Source organism: Coregonus lavaretus (genome assembly GCF_964263955.1).
Source record: "Coregonus lavaretus genome assembly, chromosome: 19".
Taxonomy (NCBI): domain Eukaryota; kingdom Metazoa; phylum Chordata; class Actinopteri; order Salmoniformes; family Salmonidae; genus Coregonus; species Coregonus lavaretus.
Genome location: NC_140006.1, coordinates 44,398,344 through 44,414,520, shown reverse-complemented (window position 1 = coordinate 44,414,520; position 16,177 = coordinate 44,398,344). Strand labels below are relative to the sequence as shown.

The 16,177-nt window shown below is 46.9% G+C and overlaps 1 protein-coding gene across 3 annotated transcripts in view; it reads left to right on the top strand.

The window, feature by feature from the left end:
* Positions 1-2,194: 2,194 nt before the first annotated feature.
* prpf4ba (pre-mRNA processing factor 4Ba) overlaps positions 2,195-16,177 on the top strand; it is a 36,060-nt gene continuing 22,077 nt past the window's right edge. For all 3 annotated transcript variants that reach the window (XM_084183532.1, XM_084183531.1, XM_084183533.1), the window contains exons 1-6: positions 2,195-2,271; positions 2,810-3,895; positions 4,915-5,040; positions 11,491-11,643; positions 11,847-11,928; positions 15,817-16,024. In XM_084183532.1, the coding sequence (XP_084039658.1) occupies positions 2,219-2,271; positions 2,810-3,895; positions 4,915-5,040; positions 11,491-11,643; positions 11,847-11,928; positions 15,817-16,024 (1,708 nt within the window). In that variant the 5' untranslated portion in view covers positions 2,195-2,218. The remainder of the gene's footprint in view (positions 2,272-2,809; positions 3,896-4,914; positions 5,041-11,490; positions 11,644-11,846; positions 11,929-15,816; positions 16,025-16,177) is intronic.

Below are 16,177 nucleotides of genomic sequence, written 5' to 3'. Positions count from 1 at the left end.
CTTGGTTTTATACTCCATGTACAGTGATCCTGAAAACATATTGTATCTGACTTTTTGAAGTCAGTGCTGTGTGAGGGACAGTTGGCCATCAAGGCTTTTGAGGGAGAGCAAGTAGATCCTCTTAAGCTACTTGACAGCTTGGTTAGCCTGATCAAGTCTGTGAGCAGCAGGGTGCTGAATCCACTGTCAAATGTTGATGTACTCAAAGGGCCAATAGATAGATACATCAGTCCCAAACCGTACCTTGGTTACCTTTTTGAGTCAAAGGCAGCTGAGCTCCACCTTGCGCCTGAGGATGAAAACAATGTCCAAAAGCGGTGTGTAGCCTTCACCATCTCCCTCACTAATGAGTTGAGGGTGAGACTGCCGGACAACATCGAAGCATTGCAGTACATGTCAGTTTTCAATGTGGAGGAAACTCTAAAGCACAATAAGAGCCCTGGAGAAATATAAAAAATAGCCAAGCTCCTTGGTTACTCCCCTGCAGAGATAGACAAGATTGTCCAGCAATAGCGTGCCATCCATCTTAGTAAATGGAATGAGACAAAAAACACACTGGGCTTCTGGAGTGAGATTTGGAAGTTCAGGGATGCAGCTGATATCAACCCGTTTCAAGATCTTGCCATGGCTGCTGTGTCTGTGTTGTCCTTGCCACACTCGAACGCTGAAGTCGAGAGAGTATTCAGCCAGATGAGTGTGGTAAAAAGCAAACTTAGAAATCGGATGTCCTTGCAGACCGTTAACTCCATCCTGTACATTCGATTTGGACTGAAGCTGTCTGGTGAGGCTTGCTATGAGCACCAGCTGCCTGATAATGTTTTGCAGCTTTTTGGCACATGAGCTGCTTCCTCATTTAAGTCAGCTCCCTCAGTTGCTGAACCTGCCATAGAGAGCCTTGACCAAAAGGACGATGACCCACTCTTTCTGTGAGCCAGCACAGCCTGTGTGTGGAGGGGGGTCTGAAAAAATATTAGGGCCAGACTAGTTACCATCATTTTCTCACATTGCCATTGACAGTTTTTTCTATTGTCTCTTTTTGGTCTATTTAGATTGTTAATGTAGATTGTATACAAAAAAATGTTACAAATGTTATGGTTAAAAATGTTCATGTTTTACTGTGACTTGTTGTAGGCTCCTAAGTGGAACATAAGGTTAAAAACCAAACCAAACTTAAGAAAACGAAACTATAAAAAAAAAAAAAAAAAAAAAAACTAAGTAACTCCGCCAGAGTGTCTCTTTTGGGTAACTTTTGCCGGTCCCAAGCCCGGATAAAGGAGGAGGGTTGGAATTGTGACATTAAAAAAAACAAGAATAAAAAAGAAGAGAGTTAATTTGTAGTTCTAAACATATTTAGGGTGTTTTTTACTCACTTTTTGTCTCTCCCACCACGTTATTCCTCACAATTACAATGCACAACTATGCAAATTAGGTGATGACGTCATTTAGCGACTTTTAGGGAAGCCAATAGCTACTTTCCTTACTGAGAAGTTGGCAACACTGTGTCCGACTCCGAAACGAACTTGAAAATGCGCCAACCCCATGCTTACTTTTTAGGGACCACTGTCAATGGAATGCTTCGTTTCTGTGCTATACATTACTTATTGTCTTATTGAAACATTTTATTTAATAAGTAATTGTATAATAGTTTGTAACATCAAAATATACGTACAAAGAATATTCATTATTGACAAATCTCTCATATCGGGGATAGAGACAAAAATAAAAATGGTCATAACTTTAACGACAGCGCTTTGGTTAGTCTTGTTTTCCTATCCATTGCGCATGTCCAAAATAAACAATGGGCGGATTCGATTACGCTGAGGACACTTGCGAGGAGCTCCATCTTCAAATCGAACAGTAATCGGTGCCGCACGGTCATTTTGTCAACAAGGCAGCATGGTGCATCGTCCAGAAACATAAAACATATATTTTCCATAAAATACATGTTTGAATAGCCTAACTATTTTTAATTGGGAAGGCAGATAAAACGTTGTTATCAAAAACAAACACTTTTGTATGGGAAAACACAGAATCCTACTAATTACAACACATGCTTAATTACAACACATTTTGTTTTGAGCCGACTTCGCCGTGGGCTTTGAACGGGGCACCTGGCTCCCGCCCGGGAGGCAGCCAGTTTAAAATCGAACGCAACCAACTTTCAGCCGCTGCGAAACACGACTACACGGACGAGATTAATCGAACCCCCTCAGTGAAAATGGCTGCCATTGACTTCATAACGTTAACTGGTGACAGCGAGAAAAAACAACCGTAAGTAATGCTTTAAATTGTGCTTTAGGTAGCTAAAATGTATAGTTTTCACTATGGGTTATTCTGCGTGTGGTCATAAACAGTTATTGTTCAATGAATCATGTCTTATACGCGTTGTTAGCGCTAGAGCCTGTTTCGCTACTAGCTAGCTAGCTTACAAGCCAATGTCATAGTTGTGAAACTCGGAGAAATACTGGACAAGGTTAGCCAGCTAGCTTATGACCTAGTTTCAGTGCCTCTCAAACCTCTCCCCGGGGACCCCCAGCCGTTTAATCTATTCCAGAGCTAGCACGTCTGATTCAACTTGTCAATCATTAAGCCCCTGACTAGCTAATTGAATCAGGTGTGCTTGTTCAGGCTGCAACAAAATTGTGAAACGACTGGGGGTCCCCAAAGAAAGGTTTGAGAAACACACAAGTTACACCACTAGTAGTTGTGGAATGAACCAGCAATAGTTGTCAAAATGAACCAATTACCATGGGGCATTCCAGTTGATTTAATCATTACATTAATCTTTCCAATATCCTGTCGTGTGCAGGGGAGAGGATGCAGAGAGGAGTGGTAATGAAGAGGAAGACCAGGACCTGTCAGAGGAGGAGGGAGGCGCCGCCGGGAAGGCCGAAGCCGGTTCGTTGAAGCTCAGCGTTGCCGCGAGCTCAGCCAAGGCCAAGAAAAAGAAACACAAGCACCGCAGCAAACAGAAGAGACACAAGCAGTCTTCACCTGAGGACAAGGAGCGGCGCCACAAGCACCGGCACAAGCACAAGAAGCACAGGCGTAAAGATGACCCCTCGACTGACGGCTTCCCCACCGGTGGCGACGACAACGCTTTCCCATACTCTTGCTCCTCCAAGCAGCCGAGACTAGAAGACGACGAGATGGCACTTCTGGAGGAGCTGGAGAAACAGCGGGCCCTGATCCAAGCTGAGCTAGACAGTGAAATGACTGAGGGGGGCAGGGGGGTACAGTCGGGCATGGGGCTCATACTCCAGGGATACCACTCTGGGGAGGAGGAGGATGGGGAGATTCAGGGGGAGAGGGTGTGCAATGGGCAGCACTTGCGGAGAGGGGCAACAGGGGCTGGGGCTGGCTCAGGCTCGCAGACCGCTAAAGACGCTGGTAGAGTCCAGCGAGAGTCGGCAGATGCCGGCAAAGCTAAGCAGAAAAATCCCAATAAAGACGCTAGGAAGAGAAAGACTGACAGCAAGATCAAGAATCAGATGAGAGGGATGAGCACGTCCAGGGATAGAGACAGCAGGAGACATTCCATGAGTGCGGATTGCTTTAAGGAAAGGGCACGGGTGTCCAAGTCTCCTCCTGGCACTAGCAAGCAGCCTGCTCAAAACCAGGACAAACACAAGAAGGCGATCAAGTCCCCCGCCAAGGACGCTTCCTCTGGGAATGAGAACTGTTCTCCTGGCCTGCGAGGGAGGCCGCCAGGCCCCGCCCCCCAGCTGCAGCGCAGCACGTCCCCATCACAGTGCCGGGACCCCCGGGCCTCCTCTTCAGGTCCCCAGGCAGCCGAGCGATGGGCCAGGTCACCGCCACCACCCAGAGGGGGCCACCCGCGCTCCCCGGAGTGTCAAAGGAGAGAGGTGGACCGACTGAGACTCTCACCTGGCAGGTCAGAACATTGTTTGGCCTCATGTCGATTCCACACATGCATCACAAAAATAAATAATCCAAGTTGATGAGTTAAGAAATTTGGCCTTTTGCGTTTGATACAGATAAACATGCTTTTGTTTTCAAGGAGGATATGTATCTTCTCACAACCAGGTACAGGGTCCACAAATTAATTCCCTGGTAACATATTGTGAAAACCATTAGGTCCGGGTTGTCACTTTCCTCCCGGGATAGACCATGAGTATTGGGATGGGAAGCTTGGGGGGGGGGCGTATTCATTATTGCACACTGTAGCAAAACGTTTTGCAACATGAAAAAGTAGCATTTCTTATGGGGCGAATTTAGGTTAGTCCTTCTCCGTTTCAGCTGGTTGTTTCCATTTAGTTTCTAGTGAATACACCCCTAGTAATACTGGGGGTGTGTTAGACACCACACCGAGGCTGGTTAAGGGCTCACATTTAAAACCACATCTCAGTTAAAATAATAATAATAATAAGATGTATTGTCACATACATGGGATAGCTGCAGTGTGTTGTTTTACACGGTCAACCATAGTAGTATGATAGCTGCAGTGTGTTGTTTTACAGGGTCAGCCATAGTAGTATGATAGGTGCAGTGAAATGTGTTTTACAGGGTCAGCCATAGTACGGCGCCCCTGGAGCAAATTAGGGTTTAAGTGCCTTGCTCAAGGGCACATAGACAGATTTTTCACCTTTTCTGCTTGGGTATTCGAACCTGCGACTTTTTCAGTTACTAAGCCCAACGCTCTAATTGCAAGTAGACAGCTGCTATTTCCTGTAAGGATCTATCAGCAGAATATGTGCCAGGAAAGAAGAAATTAGTGCTGGTGTGAGTGCTCATGGGAGATGTAGTCATGCGCGATATTCCCTACCAAACGTAGTCCAGTTTACATCATCCACACATTGAATCGTGTCCAAATCAAATCACACAAACCCTTTAGGTAATGCGTGGAAAATATTGAATGTGTAAGCCCTTGTCCTGTTGCTGCGTTGTCTTCAGGATGCGGCGCCAGGACGAGGCAGGGGGCCGCAGGGATGCCAGCCCAGCTCGACGGTTCAGCCGCTCACCTTTCAGGCGGAGGTGTCGCTCTCCCAGGAGACGCAGCAGGTCTCCATTCAGGAGGAGGTGGGTGGAGGTACTTTTGTCCCCATATGTCTGATAACTGTACTATCCCCACCTGTGTTGTGTTCAGTTGAAGTCGGAAGTTTACATACACCTTAGCCAAATACATTTCAACTCAGTTTTTCACAATTCCTGACATTTAATCCCAGTAAAAATTCCCTGTTTTAGGTCAGTTAGGATCACCACTTTATTTTAAGAATGTGAAATGTCAGAATAATAGTAGAGAGAATTATTTATTTCAGCTTTTATTTCTTTCATCACATTCCCAGTGGGTCAGAAGTTTACATACACTCAATTAGTATTTGGTAGCATTGCCTTTAAATTGTTTAACTTCGGTCAAACCGTTCGGGTAACCTTCCACAAGCTTCTCACAATAAGTTGGGTGAATTTTGGCCCATTCCCCCTGACAGAGCTGGTGTAACAGAGTCAGGTTTGTAGGCCTCCTTGCTCGCACCAAAGTACGTTCATCTCTAGGAGACAGAACGGGTCTCCTTCCTGAGCGTTATGACGGCTGCGTGGTCCCATAGTATTTATACTTGCGTACTATTGTTTGTACAGATGAACATGGTACCTTCAGGCGTTTGGAAATTGCTTCCAAGGATGAACCAGACTTGTGGAGGTCTACAAATTTTTTTCTGAGGTCTTGGCTGATTTTTTTATAGATTTTCCAATGATGTCAAGCAAAGAGGCACTGAGTTTGAAGGTAGGCCTTGAAATACATCCACAGGTACCCCTTCAATTGACTCAAATTATGTCAATTAGCCTATCAGAAGCTTCTAAAGCCATTACATCATTTTCTGGAATTTTCCAAGCTGTTTAAAAGCACAGTGAACTTAGTGTATGTAAACTTCTGACCCACTGGAATTGTGATGCAGTGAATTATAAGTGAAATAATCTGTCTGTAAACAATTTTTGGAAAAATTACTTGTCATGCACAAAGTAGATGTCCTAACCGACTCACCAAAACTATAGTTTGTTAACAAGACATTTTGTGGAGTGGTTGGAAAAACAAGTTTTAATGACTCCAACCTAAGTGTATGTAAACTTCCGACTTCAACTGTATATGTCTGTGAGTCTATATATACAGATGGGCCTCTGTAGCTCAGCTGGTAGAGCATGGCACTTGTAACGCCAAGGTAGTGGGTTCGATCCCCGGGACCACCCATACGTAAAAATGTATGCACACATGACTGTAAGTCGCTTTGGATAAAAGCATCTGCTAAATGGCTTATTATTATGATTTGTTTCCCATTCTCTGTCTGATGAAGGTCTGACCGAAACGTCATTCTTTATTTTAAAGTGTTGCAACTTACCTATTTTGAGGCTATGATAGTTCTTATTTTATTGTCACCGAATATGTGTTGTTTTACACGGTCAGCCACAGTAGTACGGCGCCCCTGGAGCAAATGACAGTTAAGTGCCTTGCTCAAGGGCACATAGACCGATTTTTCACCTTGTTGGCTCGGGTATTCGAACCGGCAACCTTTCGGTTACTGGCCCCACCCTCTAACCACCAGGCCTAATTATGTTTTTTTCTTCAAGATTCAATGGTTATACAGTGCATTCGGAAAGTATTCAGACCCCTTGACTTTTTCCACTTTTCCACATTTTGTTACGTTACAGCCTTATTTTAAAATGGATAATACACATAATGACAAAACAAAAACATTTTTTTTATTTTTTATTGTTGCACATTTGATAAAAAATTAAAATAATAATGTCACATTTACATGAGTATTCAGACCCTTTACTCAGTACTTTGTTGAAGCACCTTTGGCAGTGATTACATCCTTAAGTCTTCTTGGGTATGATGCTACAAGCTTGGCACACCTGTATTTGGGGAGTTTCTCCCATTATTCTCTGCAGATCCTCTCAAGCTCTGTCAGGTTATATGGGGAGCGTTGCCGCGCAGCTATTTTCAGGTCTCTCCAGAGATGTTCGATCGGGTTCAAGTCCGGGCTCTGGCTGGGCCACTCAAGGACATTCAGAGACTTGTCCCGAAGCCACTCCTGCGTTGTCTTGGCTGTGTGCTTAGGGTCGTTGTCCTGTTTTGAAGGTGAACCTTCGCCCCAGTCTGAGGTTCTGAGCGCTCTGGAGCGGTTTTCATCAAGGATGTCTCTGTACTTTGCTCCGTTCATCTTTCACTCAATCCTGACTAGTCTCCCTGCTGCTGAAAAACATCCCCACAGCATGATGCTGCCACCACCATGCTTCACCGTAGGGAGGGTGCCTGGTTTCCTCCAGACGTGATGCTTAGTATTCAGGCCAAAGAGTTCAATCTTGGTTTCATCAGACCAGAGAATCTTGTTTCTCATGGTCTTAGAGTCCTTTAGGTGCCTTTTGGCAAACTCCAAGCAGGCTGTCATGTGCCTTTTACTGAGGAGTGGCTTCCGTCTGGCCACTCTAACATAAAGGCCTGATTGCTGGAGTGCTGCAGAGATGGTTGTCCTTCTGGAAGGTGCCCCAATCTCCACAGAGGAGCTCTGTCAGAGTGACCATCGGGTTCTTGGTCATTTCCCTGACCAAGGCCCCTCGCCCCCGAGTTTGACCGGGCGTCCAGCTCTAGGAAGAGTCTTGGTGGTACCAAACTTCTTCTATTTAAGGATGATGGAGGCCACGGTGTTCTTGGGGACCTTCAATGTTGCAGAAATTGTTGGGTACCCTTCCCCAGATCTGTGCCTCGACGCAATCCTGTCTCTGAGCTCTACAGACAATTCCTTTGACCTCATGGCTTGGTTTTTGCTCTGACATGCACTGTCAACTGTGGGACCATATACAGTGCGGAAAAAAAGTATTTAGTCAACCACCAATTGTGCAAGTTCTCCCACTTAAAAAGATGAGAGAGGCCTGTAATTTTCATCATAGGTACACGTCAACTATGACAGACAAAATGAGGAAAAAAAATCCAGAAAATCACATTGTAGGATTTTTTATGAATTTATTTGCAAATTATGGTGGAAAATAAGTATTTGGTCAATAACAAAAGTTTCTCAATACTTTGTTATATACCCTTTGTTGGCAATGACACAGGTCAAACGTTTTCTGTAAGTCTTCACAAGGTTTTCACACACTGTTGCTGGTATTTTGGCCCATTCCTCCATGCAGATCTCCTCTAGAGCAGTGATGTTTTGGGGCTGTCGCTGGGCAACACGGACTTTCAACTCCCTCCAAAGATTTTCTATGGGGTTGAGATCTGGAGACTGGCTAGGCCACTCCAGGACCTTGAAATGCTTCTTACGAAGCCACTCCTTCGTTGCCCGGGCGGTGTGTTTGGGATTATTGTCATGCTAAAAGACCTAGCCACGTTTCATCTTCAATGCCCTTGCTGATGGAAGAAGGTTTTCACTCAATCTCACGATACATGGCCCCATTCATTCTTTCCTTTACACAGATCAGTCGTCCAGGTCCCTTTGCATAAAAACAGCCCCAAAGCATGATGTTTCCACCCCCATGCTTCACAGTAGGTATGGTGTTCTTTGGATGCAACTCAGCATTCTTTGTCCTCCAAACACGACGAGTTTACTTTTTACCAAAAAGTTCTATTTTGGTTTCATCTGACCATATGACATTCTCCCAATCCTCTTCTGGATCATCCAAATGCACTCTAGCAAGCTTCAGACGGGCCTGGACATGTACTGGCTTAAGCAGGGGGACACGTCTGGCAATGCAGGATTTGAGTCCCTGGCGGCGTAGTGTGTTACTGATGGTAGGCTTTGTTACTTTGGTCCCAGCTCTCTGCAGGTCATTCACTAGGTCCCCCCGTGTGGTTCTGGGATTTTTGCTCACCGTTCTTGTGATCATTTTGACCCCACGGGGTGAGATCTTGCGTGGAGCCCCAGATCGAGGGAGATTATCAGTGGTCTTGTATGTCTTCCATTTCCTAATAATTGCTCCCACTGTTGATTTCTTCAAACCAAGCTGCTTACCTATTGCAGATTCAGTCTTCCCAGCCTGGTGCAGGTCTACAATTTTGTTTCTGGTGTCCTTTGACAGGTCTTTGGTCTTGGCCATAGTGGAGTTTGGAGTGTGACTGTTTGAGGTTGTGGACAGGTGTCTTTTATACTGATAACAAGTTCAAACAGGTGCCATTAATACAGGTAACGAGTGGAGGACAGAGGAGCCTCTTAAAGAAGAAGTTACATGTCTGTGAGAGCCAGAAATCTTGCTTGTTTGTAGGTGACCAAATACTTATTTTCCACCATAATTTGCAAATAAATTCATTAAAAATCCTACAATGTAATTTTCTGGAAAAAAAATGCTCAATTTGTCTGTCATAGTTGACGTGTACCTATGATGAAAATGACAGGCCTCTCATCTTTTTAGGTGGGAGAACTTGCACAATTGGTGGCTGACTAAATACTTTTTCCCCCCACTGTATATAGATGGATACATACATACATAAATACAGTGGGGAGAACAAGTATTTGATACACTGCCGATTTTGCAGGTTTTCCTACTTACAAAGCATGTAGAGGTCTGTAATTTTTATCATAGGTACACTTCAACTGTGAGAGACGGAATCTAAAACAAAAATCCAGAAAATCACATTGTATGATTTTTAAGTAATTAATTTGCATTTTATTGCATGACATAAGTATTTGATAATCTACCAACCAGTAAGAATTCCAGCTCTCACAGACCTGTTCGTTTTTATTTAAGAAGCCCTCCTGCTCTCCACTCATTACCTGTATTAACTGCACCTGTTTGAACTTGTTACCTGTATAAAAGACACCTGTCCACACACTCAATCAAACAGACTCTAACCTCTCCACAATGGCCAAGACCAGAGAGCTGTGTAAGGACATCAGGGATAAAATTGTAGACCTGCACAAGGCTGGGATGGGCTACAGGACAATAGGCAAGCAGCTTGGTGAGAAGGCAACAACTGTTGGCGCAATTATTAGAAAATGGAAGAAGTTCAAGATGACGGTCAATCACCCTCGGTCTGGGGCTCCATGCAAGATCTCACCTCGTGGGGCATCAATGTTCATGAGGAAGGTGAGGGATCAGCCCAGAACTACACGGCAGGACCTGGTCAATGACCTGAAGAGAGCTGGGACCACAGTCTCAAAGAAAACCATTAGTAACACACTACGCCGTCATGGATTAAAATCCTGCAGCGCACGCAAGGTCCCCCTGCTCAAGCCAGCGCATGTCCAGGCCCGTCTGAAGTTTGCCAATGACCATCTGGATGATCCAGAGGAGGAATGGGAGAAGGTCATGTGGTCTGATGAGACAAAAATAGAGCTTTTTGGTCTAAACTCCACTCGCCGTGTTTGGAGGAAGAAGAAGGATGAGTACAACCCCAAGAGTACCATCCCAACCGTGAAGCATGGAGGTGGAAACATCACTCTTTGGGGATGCTTTTCTGCAAAGGGGACAGGACGACTGCACCGTATTGAGGGGAGGATGGATGGGGCCATGTATCGCGAGATCTTGGCCAACAACCTCCTTCCCTCAGTAAGAGCATTGAAGATGGGTCGTGGCTGGGTCTTCCAGCATGACAATGACCTGAAACACACAGCCAGGGCAACTAAGGAGTGGCTCCGTAAGAAGCATCTCAAGGTCCTGGAGTGGCCTAGCCAGTCTCCAGACCTGAACCCAATAGAAAATCTTTGGAGGGAGCTGAAAGTCCGTATTGCCCAGCAACAGCCCCGAAACCTGAAGGATCTGGAGAAGGTCTATATGGAGGAGTGGGCCAAAATCCCTGCTGCAGTGTGTGCAAACCTGGTCAAGACCTACAGGAAACGTATGACCTCTGTAATTGCAAACAAAGGTTCCTGTACCAAATATTAAGTTCTGCTTTTCTGATGTATCAAATACTTATGTCATGCAATAAAATGCAAATTAATTACTTAAAAATCATACAATGTGATTTTCTGGATTTTTGTTTTAGATTCCGTCTCTCACAGTTGAAGTGTACCTATGATAAAAATGACAGACCTCTACATGCTTTGTAAGTAGGAAAACCTGCTAAATTGGCAGTGTATCAAATACTTGTTCTCCCCACTGTACGTGTGTTTCTTTCCAAATCATGTCCATTCAGTTGAATTTACCACAGGTGGACTCCAATCAAGTTGTAGAAACATCTCAAGGATGATCAATGGAAACATGATGCACCTGAACTCAATTTCGAATCTCATAGCAAAGGGTCTGAATACTTATGTAAATAAGGTATTATAATTTTTTTTGTATACGTTTGCTAAAATATCTAAACCTGTTTTCACTTTGTTGTTATGGGGTATTGTGTGTAGATTTGATGAGGAATTTGTTGTATTTAATCCATTTTAGAATAAGGCTGTAACGTAACAAAGTGGAAAAGGGGAAGGGGTCTGAATACTTTCTGAATGCACTGTAATTGCAATGACCATTTTGAACATCAGGAAATCGTACATATTGCACCTGTAAGATGCTCAGGCTTTTGCTTTTCTTTCCTGTGACTCTTCTACGTAGGTCATTGGATCGGGACAGGATGGGACGGAGGCCACATTGGGGTTCCAGATCCCAGGAGAGGAGGCAGAGGCTGAGCCGGGACAGAGAGGACAAGTTCAAGGGCAGCCTCTCGGAAGGAATGAAGGCTGACAAGGAGGACTCTGAAGATGAAGTGTAGGCAGTTCACTAGGGAGTGAATTTTAGTTGCTTATTGTTGAATGTATCGTTCATACACAAATGATACAACATTAATCCATTTCAATTTCATTAGTGAAACCACACAATTTTTTTTTAGCAATATGAGCTATTGTTTATGGGTGTGGGGTGGACGACCACATTTGTATGTGTGTGTTGAGAGTTGACGTGTCGTGTAATAGGCTGGAAGATTACGACGTTGATGAGGAGGACGAGGAGGCCCTCATCGAACAGAGGAGGCTACAGCGCCTGGCCATCGTCCAGGTGGGTAAAAAGACCTCTGACATCATCCCCTCTGCACCGACCTAACTTAACAGAGGCACACAGCCATGTTGCTACAGTATATATTTTAACCGTTTCTTTATTGGCCGTTGTCGTACACAGCATGCAAACGTGACACACTCAGCTGTTTTGATTGTTAGTTCGACAATTAGAATGGCGTTGGACACTGTGTGCCGTGCCTGTGCTCAGGCCACACCCCTAATCCCAGGTTTTGTGTTACTTCCACATGCTTAGTGCCAAGGGAGTCAATCCCTCTCTCTCCCTGTCCACCAACCTGCCCCCCTCTCTCTCCCTGTCCACCAACCTTCCCCCTCTCTCTCCCTGTCCACCAACCTGCCCCTCCCTCTCTCCCTGTCCACCAACCTGCCCCTCTCTCTCTCCCTGTCCACCAACCTGCCCCCCTCTCTCTCCCTGTCCACCAACCTTCCCCCTCTCTCTCCCTGTCCACCAACCTGCCCCTCCCTCTCTCCCTGTCCACCAACCTGCCCCTCTCTCTCTCCCTGTCCACCAACCTGCCCCTCTCTCTCTCTCTCTCTCTCTCGCTCTCTGTCCACCAACCTCCCCCTCTCTCTCTCTCTCTCTCTCTCTCGCTCTCTCTCTCTCTCTCTCTCCCTGTCCACCAACCTGCCCCTCTCTCTCTCCCTGTCCACCAACCTGCCCCTCTCTCTCTCTCTCTCTCTCTCTCGCTCTCTGTCCACCAACCTGCCCCTCTCTCTCTCTCTTCCTGTCCACCAACCTTCCCCCTCTCTCTCCCTGTCCACCAACCTTCCCCCTCTCTCTCCCTGTCCACCAACCTTCCCTCTCTCTCTCCCTGTCCACCAACCTTCCCCCTCTCTCTCCCTGTCCACCAACCTGCCCCCCTCTCTCTCCCTGTCTACCAACCTTCCCCCCTCTCTCTCCCTGTCCACCAACCTGCCCCTCTCTCTCTCCCTGTCCACCAACCTGCCCCTCTCTCTCTCCCTGTCCACCAACCTGCCCCTCTCTCTCTCTCCCTGTCCACCAACCTGCCCCTCTCTCTCTCCCTGTCCACCAACCTGCCCCCTCTCTCTCTCTCCCTGTCCACCAACCTGCCCCTCTCTCTCTCCCTGTCCACCAACCTGCCCCTCTCTCTCTCCCTGTCCACCAACCTGCCCCTCCCTCTCGATCCCTGTCCACCAACCTTCCCCTCTCTCTCTCCCTGTCCACCAACCTGCCCCTCTCTCTCTCCCTGTCCACCAACCTGCCCCTCTCTCTCTCTCCCTGTCCACCAACCTCCCCCTCTCTCTCCCTGTCCACCAACCTTCCCCCTCTCTCTCCCTGTCCACCAACCTCCCCCTCTCTCTCCCTGTCCACCAACCTGCCCCTCTCTCTCCCTGTCCACCAACCTGCCCCTCTCTCTCTCTCCCTGTCCACCAACCTGCCCCTCTCTCTCTCCCTGTCCACCAACCTGCCCCTCTCTCTCTCCCTGTCCACCAACCTGCCCCTCTCTCTCTCTCTCTCTCTCTCTGTCCACCAACATGCCCCTCTCTCTCTCTCTCCCTGTCCACCAACCTGCCCCTCTCTCTCTCTCTTCCTGTCCACCAACCTTCCCTCTCTCTCTCCCTGTCCACAAACCTTCCCCCTCTCTCTCTCCCTGTCCACCAACCTTCCCCCTCTCTCGCTCCCTGTCCACCAACCTTCCCTCTCTCTCTCCCTGTCCACCTACCTGCCCCTCTCTCTCTCTCTCTCTGTCCACCAACCTTCCCCCTCTCTCTCTTCCTGTCCACCAACCTTCCCCCTCTCTCTCCCTGTCCACAAACCTTCCCCCTCTCTCTCTCCCTGTCCACCAACCTTCCCCCTCTCTCGCTCCCTGTCCACCAACCTTCCCTCTCTCTCTCCCTGTCCACCAACCTTCCCCCTCTCTCTCCCTGTCCACCAACCTGCCCCTCTCTCTCTTCCTGTCCACCAACCTTCCCCCTCTCTCTCCCTGTCCACAAACCTTCCCCCTCTCTCTCTCCCTGTCCACCAACCTTCCCCCTCTCTCTCTCCCTGTCCACCAACCTTCCCCCTCTCTCTCCCTGTCCACCAACCTGCCCCTCTCTCTCTTCCTGTCCACCAACCTTCCCCCTCTCTCTCCCTGTCCACAAACCTTCCCCCTCTCTCTCTCCCTGTCCACCAACCTTCCCCCTCTCTCTCTCCCTGTCCACCAACCTTCCCCCTCTCTCTCTCCCTGTCCACCAACCTTCCCTCTCTCTCTCCCTGTCCACCAACCTTCCCCCTCTCTCTCTCTCTCCCTGTCCACCAACCTTCCCCCTCTCTCTCTCTCTCCCTGTCCACCAACCTTCCCTCTCTCTCTCCCTGTCCACCAACCTCCCCCTCTCTCTCTCCCTGTCCACCAACCTTCCCCCTCTCTCTCTCCCTGTCCACCAACCTTCCCCCTCTCTCTCTTTCTCCCTGTCCACCAACCTTCCCCCTCTCTCTCCCTGTCCACCAACCTTCCCCCTCTCTCTCCCTGTCCACCAACCTGCCCCTCTCTCTCTCTCCCTGTTCACCAACCTTCCCCCTCTCTCTCCCTGTCCACCAACAACACAGAATTCCCTCCCAGCACACCATTAAGAATACCAATAATTATGACCATAGTTTTTCTTGTTGTAAATATGACAACTGTTATCCATTTTTATTTTATTTTTGCTTTATGATTTAGAAAAGGGTGCAAATTCTCAAAGGTATCATGTTTATGAACAAATAGATTGTAATCGCTGGAGAATAAACTAGATGAGCTCCGTTTGCGACTATCCTATCAACGTGATCTGAAGTACTGTAACATCCTATGTGTTGTGTCTCTTTAACAGCCGGGTGCACAATCTGTAATATTAAGGAAGTCTCGAGGTTCTGCTCGACGGCATTAGAATACCTCATGATAAGCTGTAGACCGTACTATTTACAAAGTTTTCATCTATATTTTTTGTAGCTGTCTATTTACCACCACAAACCGATACTGGCACTAAGACCGCACTCAACCAGCTGTATAGGGCCGTAAGCAAACATGAAAATGTGTGTGGCCGGTGATTTTAATGCAGAGAAACTGAAATCAGTCTTACCTCATTTCTACCAGCATGTCACCTTTACAACTACGGGTGGAAAAAAAACTCTAGATCACCTTTACTCCACACACAGAGACACATACAAAGCTCGCCCTCCATTTGGCAAAGCTGCCCATAACTCTATCCTCCTGCTCACAGGCAAAAGCTCAAACGGGAAGTACCAGTGATGCCCTCATCCGATGGCACAATTGGCTACCCGGACTATTTGCATTGACCCCCATTTTTATGCACTGGCTCTATGCACACTCACTAGAAACTACCCACCCACTCCCATACTGCACTGACACTCCCAACACATGCACACTCACTACATACGCTCACACACACACACAAAAAACACGTGAATATTGACGCCACACACTCACACCCCCTAGCTACATGTACATATTACATCAATCACCTCAACTCCCTCGTGCCCCTGCACATTGACTCAGTACCGGTACTTCCTGTATATAGCCTCATTACTCACTCGTGCCCCAGCACATTGACTCAGTACCGGTACTCCTTGTATGTAGCCTCGTTATTGTTATTATGTGTTACCATTTCTTATTTTTTTTCTCTTTTTTTTTTTGTGTGCAAATTTTCTTTTTAACTCTGCGTTGTTGGTTAAGGGCTCGTAAGTAAGCATTTCACGGTAAAGTCTACACCTGTTGTATATTCGGCGCGTGTGACAAATATTTTATTTTATTTTGATTTGACATGTGCACTGTGTGCGTATGTATTTGTGACTTGTTAGTGTACATGTTCTCGTGCCGGTGCTTGCATATTTTTTGCTCACGCGTGTGTGTGTGTGTTTTTCTGTGAACAGAAGTACAAGGGAGGGAACGAGGACAGTAATATGTCGGCACCGTCGGACCCCGGCAGCCCCCAGAGCAGCCAGCGCAGCCGCTCGCCCTCACCAGACGGCATCCTGGAGCGTGTGACGGCCGACGTCAAAGAGTACGAGCGGGAAAACATGGACACCTTCGAAGAAAACGTCAAGGCTAAGCACAACCTCATCGAACAGGAGAAAGATGGTAAACATATGTGCCTTTTCAGATAAGTGTGTGTGCACATCAGACAAACTAAGACCTGGACCTATATGAAATACTTTAAACTAATTGATTTACGCTGGATTTAGTTTGCTCAGTACAGTCTGTAAGGGTACACCAGGGCTTTTTAAATGCAGA